At 41.7% G+C, this 13,148-nt stretch overlaps 1 protein-coding gene across 2 annotated transcripts in view; it reads left to right on the top strand.

The window, feature by feature from the left end:
• rreb1a (ras responsive element binding protein 1a) overlaps window positions 1–13,148 on the top strand; it is a 48,544-nt gene that overhangs the window by 17,391 nt on the left and 18,005 nt on the right. The window contains exons 2-4 of one of the 2 annotated variants that reach the window (XM_083543742.1): window positions 1,820–1,886; window positions 11,981–12,082; window positions 12,299–12,519. In XM_083543742.1, coding sequence (XP_083399868.1) covers window positions 11,983–12,082; window positions 12,299–12,519 — 321 coding nt within the window. In that variant the 5' untranslated portion in view covers window positions 1,820–1,886; window positions 11,981–11,982. The remainder of the gene's footprint in view (window positions 1–1,819; window positions 1,887–11,980; window positions 12,083–12,298; window positions 12,520–13,148) is intronic. The other variant, XM_083543741.1, reaches the window with a different exon arrangement.

The raw sequence follows: 13,148 nt of genomic DNA, 5'->3' as shown, positions 1-13,148 counted from the left end.
ACTACTGGTGGGAAGCCTGATGATGTGCAGTCATTTTGTTGAAAGAATGCCCCTGCCTTTATTTTTATATTGTAGGTAAATGTAAATACAATATAAGCACTATTATTCAGAAATTAGTACTGAGTACAGCTGCGTATTACATCATGGTCATTCCATCGGCAGGCCTATTCACAGCTGCACGGTTTGCTTGCTTGTTACCCAGCGTCCTCTGATTCATAGCCTCACACGCTGCTGGTTTTTAGCTGCTGAGGCTGGTTAAGGCTGGAGATGATGGAGAGACCGGGTGTGAGATTTGTGCATACACACTCTGGCATGGCTCAAGTCCTCTGCAACCTAAAATGTCTCTTCCACCCAGCCATTATAACTACCTCTGTGTGTCTCAATTAGGCAGTCTTACCAGCCACTAATCTGATAATCACTGCCCTGTCTCTCTCTCTCTCTCTCTCTCTCTCTCTCTCTCTCTCTCTCTCTCTCTCTCTCTCTCTCTCTCTCTCTCTCTCTCTCTCTCTCTCTCTCTCTCTCTCTCTCTCTCTCTCTCTCTCTCTCTCTCTCTCTCTCTCTCTCTCTCTCTCTCTCTCTCTCTCCCTGCCACCCTCCTCCCCTTCATCCTTCTCTGCCTCTTTTATCCCCCTTATCTATCTGCTTCTCTTCTTTGCCCACATATTATTTTTCCTTTCCATCCAAATCACTGCCAAGTTTTTACATCAGTGTCTATTCTTCACAGTTCAGTCATCAAAATTGGGTCCGAAACATCACGCATCTTCTCTCTTCTTCTCTCCTTCAAAGTTCTCTCTTCCTTCATCACCCTCTCCGCCCGTCTCCTCCGTCTTTTCAAAAGCTCCTTCACAAAGACTATAAGCTGTTAGTGGCCCCGTAAATCTGTCCTCCTCCTCCTCCTCTTCTCTGCCCATCTGTATCTCAGGCTCTTTTCTACACACATTTGCATGAACACACAGACAGGAACCGAAACTGAACACAAGACTTTAAAGACAAAGCAAGAAGAAAGAAGTCTTAAATGGAGAACTGGTGGACACATACATTATATGGGGAAAAAAGTAATGGGACACTTGACTTTTTTCCAGATATATGTGGTTTGTGCCCCAAACTTTCAGCACAAAGATGGAGGCATAGGATGCGGTAGCATGACAATGCCCATGTGCACAAAGTGGGCTTCATGAAGATATGCTTTATGAGTTTAGAGTGGAATATCTTGAGTGGCCTGCCATAGAGCTATAAACCTATACTCTGATACCAATATACTGTTCATTGTTTTGGGCTGATTTATATGACATTTTTTTCATGTATTTCTGTGATTATTTATTGTATTAAAAGCTTTGTGTTAATGAAAAGTAGGAAGTTTTGCTTTGAACAAACTCTCTTTGGTGTTCAGCTGTAGTGGGATATATTTAATAATTATATCATTTTGGCGTACACTTCATATTGGCTTTAATGGAAGAACTCTGGTTTCATGACAGATCTAGTAACCAATCATAAAGTTGGTTGTTGAAGGATTTGTTTTGTTGCTTGGTGCCAGACATCAATCAAAGGAACTTGTGTATAATGCTCTTGTGAGTATTACAGTACTCAGGCTCAGCTCTAAAACACATCATATATCACTCAGTAAGATGGTGGCAGGAGGTGGAAATTTAGTTTTGCTTTTGAGCCTCTGTACTGTATCCCTATTTCTTCACTTGTCACATTTAAACAAGCAGGTGTTGTGTAATAGATGCTTCTTTAATTGAGGAAGGAGTTTGCATGTGAAGTCTTCCAAGCAGTGTGTGTGAGTGTATATTAAACCCTGTCTGTGGTCTTCCTGCAGTGTGAGCCGTGGGCGCTGACGCTCGAGGTGCACGGTGGTCCCTCTCCACAGCCTCATTCGAGGACTGGTAAATATCCCTCAATTTCAGGCCGTGCCTCCTCAACCTCACATAGCCTCAGCACATCATCAAGTTCAGGGGGAAAAAAAAAACCGCATGGACGAGCCATTACCGAACTTTGCTTTCTGGGCAAGCATGCAAAATGTCGTCTGAAACCTTGCTCCATAGTGCTGTTGTATTTTATCTTTTTTTACACCATTCCTTGTTACATTGCCAGCCCTGATTTTGTATTTATTTTTTTTATTTGGGCCAGTGACATGTCTCTTTCATTTCATGCCTTTACGTCTCTGCTTGCTGCCCTCTTTTGCACGCAGAGAGACTGCACTGTGCACGCGCTCTGTCATGCTCGTGCTCATTCCTCGAGTCAGAGAGCATGCGCTCACTTCTTTTAGGCTGCACTGTTCGAAAGTGTTATTTCATGTTCTGAATGAAACTCGTGTGCATTTCTGAGGATCAGCTCTGATACTGACATTCTCACCGTAACCAAACGATCCTGCAGTCTGCTGATGCAAAAGTTATGTAAAGTGCCACAGGCACAATGAAGGTTCAAATATATACTAAATAATCAATAAAACGACATCATATGAAATTGTATTCACTTCAGGTTTCATTTTTAGAGGCCTAAAAAACATCAATTTTAAAATCCGTGGCAATCGTTTTCGGAGAGCTTGTGAGGATGAAGATGGAGCAGGATGAATAATATAGTCCAACCCACAGATAGATTTTATGTTGTGAGTGGGTGTGGTGTTAACATGAAGGCTCTGATGTTTCACATAGCTCAGCAGCAGAAACTTGACAGGCAGAGGCTCAGTAACTAAATGGATGTCTGTGTGAGTTCAGTTTCTGTTATCAGATGATACTCAGCTGTGAATTGAATTGAAAATAGAGGGGAAAAAAATTGAAATGATATATTAATGAATTTAATTTTGTTGCAACACCGACAATTAAATTGATCAAAAACACAATTTTGTAAGATAATCAGTGTTATATTCTCAGCCGCAGCTCTGCCTGTAGGACACGGGGCATTTAATATTTTTTAATAAACGTTTCTGGCCATGAGCTCAGGCATTTGCACAATTCGAAGCTCTCTGCACCTTTATGTGTTGTTTTTTTCTCACATGACGAGCTTTTAAAATCTTGAGTCCCTTGTTGAATCACTTTCGAGTAAAATGTTGTGTGTGTTGATAGACATGGGTCTGATTTCTTCTTTAAAAGGTCCTTTGTTTATTGACAAAACGCACTAAAGGCTCCATCAAACTTGGAATACTTTTTAGTGTCCGATGCATTCCCTTGACCAAACTCAAGGGGGTGTAACCCAAGGTCATCTACGTGCATGAAGGCACCTTTGTCCTCCTTGTAGATGTGTTTAAAGGTTAAATATTTGTTTGCACTGTCTTTGTGCCAGAGTGATAGATGATCGATGAGGCAATATGGTTTGCGGTCCTGGTGCAGGCAGATAATGATACTCTAGATGCAGTGCTGTTGTTGAGATGTAGTGTAGATGTTGTGGCTCTGTGCTGCCCCTGAGGCGTCTGCACCATGGCATGCTGACAGCCAGTGAGAACCTGTTTGAGTGGCTGTAGGCAAAAATGTAGAGATGGAGCATTGAGATCCCAGACAATGTGGCCTCATTAAAATGCTCAGAGACAAAAAGACTACCCGTATATCAGTGGGTGCATGGTTGGTCTACAATATCTTCAGACTTTAATTTGTATTTGTTAATAGGTGTGACAGCAGTGTTGTGTGTATTAGACTTGTCAGTGTTCCTTCTAAAGTCCATCTCAACTTTGTGGCAGCTTCCTAATCCAGCAATGAGAATGATTTCAGTACATCACAGGAAAGAAGACTTGATATACCAGACTTCAGCAAAGAAAACTTTACTCTCTCATCAATATTGTAACGTTAGATCAGCTGACTGGTGTCGAAGCGGTGCAAAAGGAGAAGTTGAAGTGAGCTTCAGTGGGAAAACAATGCCTTCCTCACATGGGGGTTGTAAAGAGGAAACATGCCAGCAGTCTTAATGAAACCATAAAGAATATGAGAGGATTAGCCTGGTTTTCCACAATGACTGCACCGTGTCACTGTTAGAGATGGTAGAGATGTGGAAACCCTGCTCTCTGCTGGAGACGGAGCTGCACATGGTTGCCGAGTTTCTCTGCTCTTTGGTTGGAGCACACAGACACACCCTTCATTCTCTCTCAGCTTGAAACGAAAGGAGTGGAGAGAAGGACAATGCTATCTCAACAGCTTTAGATGAGTTAAACAGTAGCCTGTGTGTGTGTGTGTGTGTGTGTGTGTGTGTGTGTGTGTGTGTGTGTGTGTGTGTGTGTGTGTGTGTACTTAGATAGCCATGTATGCTTAAACAGTTGTTTCTCTTCTGCTCTGTGGACAGTTTGAACCAGACGTAGACAGGAAGCATTAACGTGACTGCATTTTCCCACAGAATGAAGCGGCTGACATCAGTATAAGATAATAAGTTTCAGATGAGAAACATAATCAGTTAACTCCTGCACAAAGTCACACTTGTACATTGGCATGTGTGTAAATGTTCTGTGTTCAGAGTACCAAACCTTCATGATAAATACGAAACATGTAACCAGTTAAAATGTGTTTAAAAGTTGGCATTTGGATTTAATTAATTGTGCTTATTGGCTTCAGTATTGAATTTATATAAGAAACAGGAACTAAAGCATGGCAAAAAAGAGTTCAGGGTTTCTTAAAATGACATGATTCTTGCTCACTAATATAAAGTGATCTTACTTGAAACATTCAGTCTGATTTTATTCAACGCAAAAGATTCAAGGAGCTTTTTATTCATGCAGTATTTAGTCAGTCTCAGCTGAACCCTGCTAGGTTTTCCTTCCTCCTGCAGTTTATTTGGCCAGGTGAGAATGCATCCTGGTGCGGCCAAATAACTGGATTGAGACCACCTATCTCACGCAAGGAAATCCTACTCGTTTTTAGAGAGAAAGCGATTCAACGCTAAACCAATCCGAAAACACAGGATGTGAGCCAAGCATGCAGCGATTATGGGTGGTAAGCTTCATATTTTGTACTCACGATTTGTTAAATCGTTCTCCAAGCAGCAAACTGAGACAAATGTGCCTTATTGCCGTTGCCATATTTCCATCAAGTCTTAAAAAAGATCCAGTTTAAACCGCTCTGTTTCGTTGGAGCGTTTCTGAGTAGCAGGATGAGTTTAAACTTAACTACACGTACAGTTTATGGACAAAAGTATTTGGACACACGAGTTTTCCAGCCATATGTGGTTATTCCCCAAACTGTTACTACAAAGTTGGAGGTGCATTATTGTGTAGGATGCCTTTGAAAGTGGTACGATAATTTATTTTTCATTTTTTTTGGTCACTTGAATTAGGAGAACTAAACCTGTTCCAACAAGACACAAAGTAGACCCTGTGCACAAAGACCCTGTGCACAAAGTAACATATCGTTTACATGGGATTGTGACTGAATGAGCACAATTCTCTACAAGCACACCCCAGCATCTAGTGGAACATCTTTTCGGATGTGTGGAGGATATTATTGCAGCAAATGAGGACTAAATGTGAAATAAGATGTTCGAAGAGCACAATTTAATGATCGGCGTCCACAAACGTAAATCTTTTTTTTTCTCATTAGCAGTAATTATTTGCACTTTGTTATAAAAACAATTCTCCTTAATTTAACTAATTTTAATTAGCATCAATGTGCACTGATGTAACCAATGTGGGCTGGTGTTTTACTGCATTGTACAGATCTCTAGGACAAACAAGTCCATCCAGATACTCCTCCTCAAAGCCTCATTGTGTTGGAGCACTATAAGTCATATAGGTTTATTCCTGGAGGAAAAATAGTGTGAATGTAAATCAGTTGTATCTATTGTGAGCTTTTCAAAGCAGGCTTTTTGAAGACCTTGTGTGGACAAATCACGGAGAGTGAGAAAGAGGTGTAGGAAGAGCATGATGTTTTTTTCCCCCCTATCACTTTGTCCTAGTCTGGCCTCAGATCAACCCTTCTGGCTTCTGCCTCTGCAAACATGCCTCTGCATTGATACGCTGATCTTTGCCTTGTGTGAGTGAGAGAGAGGCCGAGCGAGAACAAGGGAGTGTGTGAGAGAGGGAATATAGGAATGGAGGAGTGTAGATGGAGACAACAGTAAGGCGAGTGTGTGACGGTGAAGTGACTCCCCTTTACACTTATCAGCGTTAAAAACGAGTTCTTGGTCGGTGGAGTTTGAGTGAGTCCGATAGGATCACTGAGTGAGAGTAGTATTATATTATAATACTAATAATATTGTGCTCAATTCATTGATGTCAGCAACACCAGATAGTTAGGTAGTTAGTTAGTAAATGTTATTTTACCAGGATAAAAATCTCTTTTACAAGAGAGACTTGGACAAGAAGGCAGCAAAAAAACAATTAACACAACAATGATTTACCCCCCAAAAAAAGATATTAAACAGTCAAGTCTCACATAAGCAACTTCTAGTATAGTGCAATAAATTCAACCAGTGAATTCAAAAGCTCGACTTTCGACTTTTTTCCACCCACACTGTTACTCACTGTAGCATTAGCTAATTTGATGTTAAAGCTTTTTCCCTCAGGGTTCCTTTTTTCTACTCCATTAAAAAAAAAAAATATTTTCCCCAACACAGTTTCACCCCCCCCATTAATTACTTTCATTCATTAAACTGAAGCATTGCTCTTGCTGGCATGCTCAGGCTTTATATTATTAATTTTTATTTTTTTTCATTTGGCATCTGTGCAAGATTAAGATTAAGCAGCATTTTTCTCCTCTCCTCCAAATGGGGGAAAAAAAAATTCCACATCTTCGATGTCTTTGAACCGAGTTCATGTGTAACCTCTTTAATCCAAGAAGTGTCCAATACATGTTATCCATTTAAAAGTCACTTTTTCAGTTCACTGCTACTTAAAATGAATTTTCCTTCTGTTGTTGATATTATAATGGACGCATTGTTTTGGCTAAACTACTTTGAGTGCGAAGCAAGTTAACTCAAAGTTTGGACTAATTTCCTCAGCACTTTGCGTGTGTGTGTGAGACGGAGAGAGGGAGACTGTTGGCATGTTGAGGCAGGATGCAGGCGTGTGCGGGCCTCAGTAGCTCACCGTGACTCAGTTGAGACGAAAGAACAGCAACAGCAGACATAGATGACTCCAGAGTTCTCATAGGACTTTAAACATGCACACACTTACACACACATGCACATACTAACAATCACACAGATTCCCACTTTTGTTCCAAACCATATTGTGATAAAACTTAAACTGTGTCTTTTGCAGATTTTTGGGGAATTGTTGTGGCCAACTTTCTTTCTCTCATACTGTATGAGAGCGAGAAGCAGGGAGGGCGAGAGGGAGGGAGGGTGAGGGCTGCTTCCTTCCTCCATCTCCTCACACTCTTCTGCTTTGTGTTACTGATACACAACACTGTTTGAGTGGGGTTGTATCCATCCTCCCCTCCACCACCTCTCGGTCTTTTACCCTGGGTCTTTTTGAGAAGAGCGGTGTCAGGACAGACACACACAGGAGGCTGTAATAAATAGCCAACATATGGTCACCGGATCTGTGGCCCCGCAGGCCTCTCACCCCTACTCCCAACCTACACATCTCTTTCTCTCTTTCCCTCGCTCTCTATCTTCCCATCTCCTCCGTCTCACTGTCAGCTTTTCGCCTTCATTTTGAGCCTTTAGTCACCACAAGACAGTGTGGTCACCAATCCACTATTCAAATTTAGAGATAACTTTTGCTAAAAACCTCTTTGGTGATGTCCAGAGAAAGTGGAGGCAGAGCTACTAACAGTAGGGTACTGTTCAGGGTTGGTTGGTTTCACATACGCATCGTACTGCGAGTGACTATATACTGAGACATTGAAGAGGAAAAAAAAACAGAAGCTCAGAATAGTCTGGTTTCTTGGTGCCATGTTTGTTGCAAGAATAACCACACTGGGCTGTTTTGTTTCTCACATGATAGAACATGTCCTGAAATATAAAATAAATACATGTTTTAAATCTTTTGCAGCTTGTAATAGTGGTAACACCCTTACAGACTTTTTATAATTGTTTTTATTTATTTATTTTTTTTAGTGTACAAAGAATTTACACACCATTTGTGAGGAAAATATTTTTTCAGGTGTTGAAGAGGGTTGATCTTGTATAAGGGACACTATTAATTAAAGTCCACCGTTCATTGGTTCGTGTCAGAAATCTCCTGTATTAAAAGCGCTCTCTTGAACTGGTGCAAAATGAGGTGCAACTTTTTTGCAGTGGGAAAACTAAAACCTTATCCCTCATTTCTTCAAATGCACTACTCTCAGCAGGTAATACATACACATCCACCCACACACACACACACACACCTATATACACACACATAATAGCAGCACCATCCTGACTCCTGTTAGCTTTGAAGTGCATGTGTCACTTTTGGCAGTTTGGCTTTGAGCCATTGTCTATCAGCCAGGTTTAGAAGAAGCTCACGGCAGCTCCAATCCTGGGAACTTTAGACAAGATAGCTACTAAAACACCCTGTCTATATTTCTCCCTGAGCTCTTCTGTTGTCGAGACAAAAAGGAAAAATTCCAGCATGCAATGAGAATTGTACTAATTCTGATTCCATGAGAGGTGAAGCTGAGACTTTGGACCTTGGCCAGTGTTTATGGTTAAATTTAGATTGGGAATGAAGGCTAGCTAGTCTAATAAATAAGCAGGTGTTTTTTTTTTGCATGTGGCACAGTCACATGTATCAGTACTGGAGAACAGAGAACATCCTTTATATAGGGGCTGCGTACTGGCTTGCATCATGGTCAGGGTTTAGTAATACATGACCCATGGACACAATTTTTAACAACTTAAAATGAGTTGCGAGGACACAAATGTAGATTAAAGTTACAGTAATAGTAAAGTACAATTTTATTTTTTAATCCAAATTTTCTTTTTACATAAATTGTGTACCTTAATTTACAACTATAATATTTTAGTCAAAAATAATACTTACTCTCAGTCATGTTATAATATTCTACCATAAAAGAAAATACTGATTACCCTGTTTTTTTGATGAACGATGCAGATGGTAATGAAGATAATTAAACGGCACATTTAGAAAAGCTTCATAATAACATGATGCTTCTCAGGAATGACTCTTTTTCGATTCTTTGTATTGACCCATTCGCAGTCTGCGTGGTTTACGTATGTAGGATGATTTGAGCACCGTGTGAATCTTATCTCCTGAGTCAGTCGTCAAAAGCAGGACACTCTGATCATCAGAGCCCCTCCAGTGAGGGTGTCACGCACCTCATCCTCCCCCTCCTCAGACTTCCTTCACTTCTGCCTCCAGAGTTGTCTACAGATTATTTGAAACGGTTTCACACGAGAAACGGGCAGATACTACCGAAGAGGAGTTTGTGCCCAACTCCCCACCCTGTTGGACGCTGCAGCCGCACCGGGATCTTCGTACACTCCTGTGGAGGGAGCTTACTTCGGGTTTGGGGGAATTGTTCGAGACAAGTTTTTCTGACCCTAATCCAAGTTAGCACTTCATAGATTCCTTCATGCATCAGTTGTTATGTCGGTGATGCTTTGGCAGTGCCACGAGTGTAGTTCTGCCAGTACAGCTTGTGAGAGAGAGAGAGAGAGAGAGAGAGAGAGAGTACAAGGAGGAGGGAGAGAGGGAGGGTGATGTAGTGAGTAAGGGGGCATTCTTTTCCAGAGTGTTGCAGAGCATGCAAGGACTTTTCCAGCCTCATGTGCCTCTGTTTCTACTGAACACAAACGAATACACACAAACACATTCGCACGCCTCCATATTGCTCTGTGCATGACCTTTGTTGTGTCACCTGTAGATGGTTTCTTCTTACAAGGATGTTTAACAAGCAGTGGAGATGTGTGTGTGTGTGTGTGTGTTGTGCTTCAGTGAGAGTGATGGGTGGGAACAGATGTAGTAACAGTAGCACCCCCACTTGCAAACTTTCTCCTGGCTAAGTTGCAAGAATCTAATAACAAGTCTCTCTCTCTCTCTCTCTCTCTCTCTCTCTCTCTCTCTCTCTCTCTCTCTCTCTCTCTCTCTCTCTCTCTCTCTTTCTCTCATATTTTGGGAAATCCTTTACTATTTCTCTCCACTACGCACATCAGGTCTGTCTCCTCTCGTTTTTTCACTTCCCTAATCAGACACATTGCCTTTCAATTCATGTTTTCAGCTTTTTCTTTCGATCTGGTGCATCACTTTCTTTGTGGCCCTTCCCCCTCTACAATCATCTGTTGCCGTTCGTATTGCAGGCCATAAAAGTGACAGTGGGGTGAGCGAGCCGATCCCCTCCACCGACCTGCCGAAGCACTGAGCTGCTCCTCTCTGACGATACTCGGACAGAAATACCCTCCAGTTCTAGTATCGCTATCTAGGGTGGATGCTGTTTTCATCCATGTTGAGAAGATCTGCATTTTATTGCACCCTTTAGCTCACTCTAGAAAGAACAACGTAGTGTAGATTGGAGAGGGCACCTCACCTTGTTCAGGGGGAACGTTTGTTGGAGTTTTTTTAGTGATAAAACAAAAATGGCATTGCATTAGATGGCAATCATAAATGTACAGCTCTATAATGACCTGCTGACTACTGTAATGACATTCATTTAGTTCAGAGGTAATTATTCGAGACCAATAGACAACTCAACTCTATATTTGTGGTAGACATTAAATAAAAGTAGCAATTATACACATTATTTTACCGTTCTTTTCTCCCCTCCTTGCTGGCAGTTTGCCATCCTTTACATTGTAAAACACATCAATCCATCATATGATGTTCTAATCATGTTACCCATTCCTAATCCCAGTTCAGCAGCACATGAGCACATGCGTGTGAGTCGAACAGGCCTCACCACGACTCGGATCTATCAGCTAGAAGTCATGTGACTTGACCAACATTTGTCCTGTTTCTGTCGAGCACCATCTTTCAAGTGTGATGGATGTGCTCATCGGTGTGATGGCATTCTCATCATCTGCATTGACCAACACACACACACACACACACACACACACACGTACTCCATCTTTTTGTCCGTCTGTTTCCACTCTCTGGTGAGGAGGAAGTAGCCTGGACCGGAGAGGAGCTTCCTGTGGGGCCGTAAACGGGAAACAGCAATTAGCTGAGGGAGAAGTCTGTTACTTCACCCCTCTTCTCTCTCTCACTCTTCTCACTATGACTTTTCTTTCTCTTTTGTCTTGTCATCTGCACGCAATACTCCGCTTTATTTCCTCTGTTTTTTTTTCCAGCGCTAGGATCCGTTCTCAATGGATCAAATGGTCTCAAAGCTAGATTTGGCTTATATACGACTGCTATGTGATACATGTTAACCAGGGACTGTGTGTGGCCTCTTAGGAAAGTACTAAGCACTTAATCAAAAAACCCATCTTTTTTAATGGGAAGAGGGTGTGTGGGGTTAAATTCTTTCAAAATCTAACCCCCTTGATGGACTAGGGATTGATTTTGATTTCTTGTGATATTACCTTTGTGCTAGTGTTTGAATCTGCCACGCTTGTCGTGTCATGAGACAGCCAGATGCACATGCTGTCTCATTCTCATGCTCTGTAGTCAGGTGCTGGAGTCATAAAGCACACACATCGCCAGATCCGTATGTGTGTGTGTGTGTGTGTGTGTGATGTGTCTCACCTCTGAGGCAATAGGACATTCTGTCCTTTTGAGGCATGCATCTTTTTCAGAATTCTGATGCTGCATTTTCAGCTCAGAAACATTACCTTTACATTTAGGGCAGATGCCCATATCCAGTGTCTTACATTTATCTAATTTATACAACTAAGCAGCTATGGGGTTAAGGGCTATACTCAGGAGCCTAGGAGTAGCAGCTTGGTGTGGCTGTGATTTGAACTTATGACATTTGGATCCAAAGTCCAATGCCATTATCACTAAGCTATCACCTCCCCAGAGAAGTGCAAGCATCTGCTTAGCTTGCTTTGCTTACTCTTCCCAATATTACGAAGGGGTTTTGCTTTAGTTCAACCTTTTAATGACTTCTATAGATGCCCATGCATCTCTTGTCTCTCTTTTCTAAACATCTCTTATCTCTGTGTTTTGCAGTGATGGATAGTTCAGCAGAGGAGAAAAAGATGGGGGAAGAGGTCAGCTCTGCTATCGCCACTATGGAGGACGAGCAGATGGAGGAGACAGATAAACACGCAGGTAAGACATGCCGGTCACACTAAACGCTCATAGAAATTGGCATATTAAAAGATTTCCGTAACTAAAATAAAGAAAAAAGTAGTAAACAGAAGCCACTTATAAGCAAAAATCCGAGGCAAAAAAAGAGTGACATGATGTATACATGTTTATTATGTGTTTGTACAGTTACTGTATGTTAAACAGCGTATCAACAATTTATTTTGGATTTTCACTCAGAGAGTTCGAGAAAGACTGCCGCGAGTGTAGCAGACGCACAGATTCGAGTGGAGGAAGGGAAAGAGGGAGCGGTTGGAGCAGACCTGTCGTCCATCACTTCGATGATGAGCACTGTGATGAAAGCAGCTCAGTTGAACGGAGGGGTGGAGGTTCCTAACAAAACTCCAACCAAGACTTCCAGTAAGAGCCCCAGCGCCACTCGGTACGCCAGGAAGAGTCAGGTGCGTTTCTCACACACACACACACACACACACACACACACACACACACACACACACACACACACACACACACGTGGGTACACATTGAACAGCTTCCAAACACAGTTTGGAGTGATTTTGAAAGCTATAACAAACGATTAAAAAACTTACAGAACTCTAAGTGAGATAATACTCACTTGTTCCGACACGCAAAAGCCCTTTAGAAACTCACTTTCACCAGCCTATCAGCATGTTTCTGCTGATTACACTTGCACCCCTTACATCAGCCATACAGTGGGCTTCTGTAAGCACTGAGATAAGTAAACCAAGTCAAACATTAAAATCTGATGTCTGGGATGTAACCATGGTGCCAAGGAACCATTTCAGGCCAGCATGTATTTTATATGTAAACATATGGGAAGTCACCTGCGGCGCTGAACAAGACCAGATTTGAACGAGTGATGCAACTGATATTTATTTCACAGAACTGGCATAGTTTTCAGACTTTTTTATTTTTCACTCAACATATCCGGTTTCGGCTTAAACAGAATGTGGAAGAACCATAACAGACACAATATTGCCAAAAGTTTGCAGAAACCTTACATGTGCTTATTGAGCATCCCATTCAGTCCCAATTTGCTGTTATTATT

The sequence above is a fragment of the Silurus aristotelis genome (assembly GCF_946808225.1).
Source record: "Silurus aristotelis genome assembly, chromosome: 1".
In the NCBI taxonomy this organism is placed as follows: Eukaryota; Metazoa; Chordata; class Actinopteri; order Siluriformes; family Siluridae; genus Silurus; species Silurus aristotelis.
Note: the sequence above shows the minus strand (reverse complement) of the source record. Positions and strands in the feature narration are given on the sequence as shown.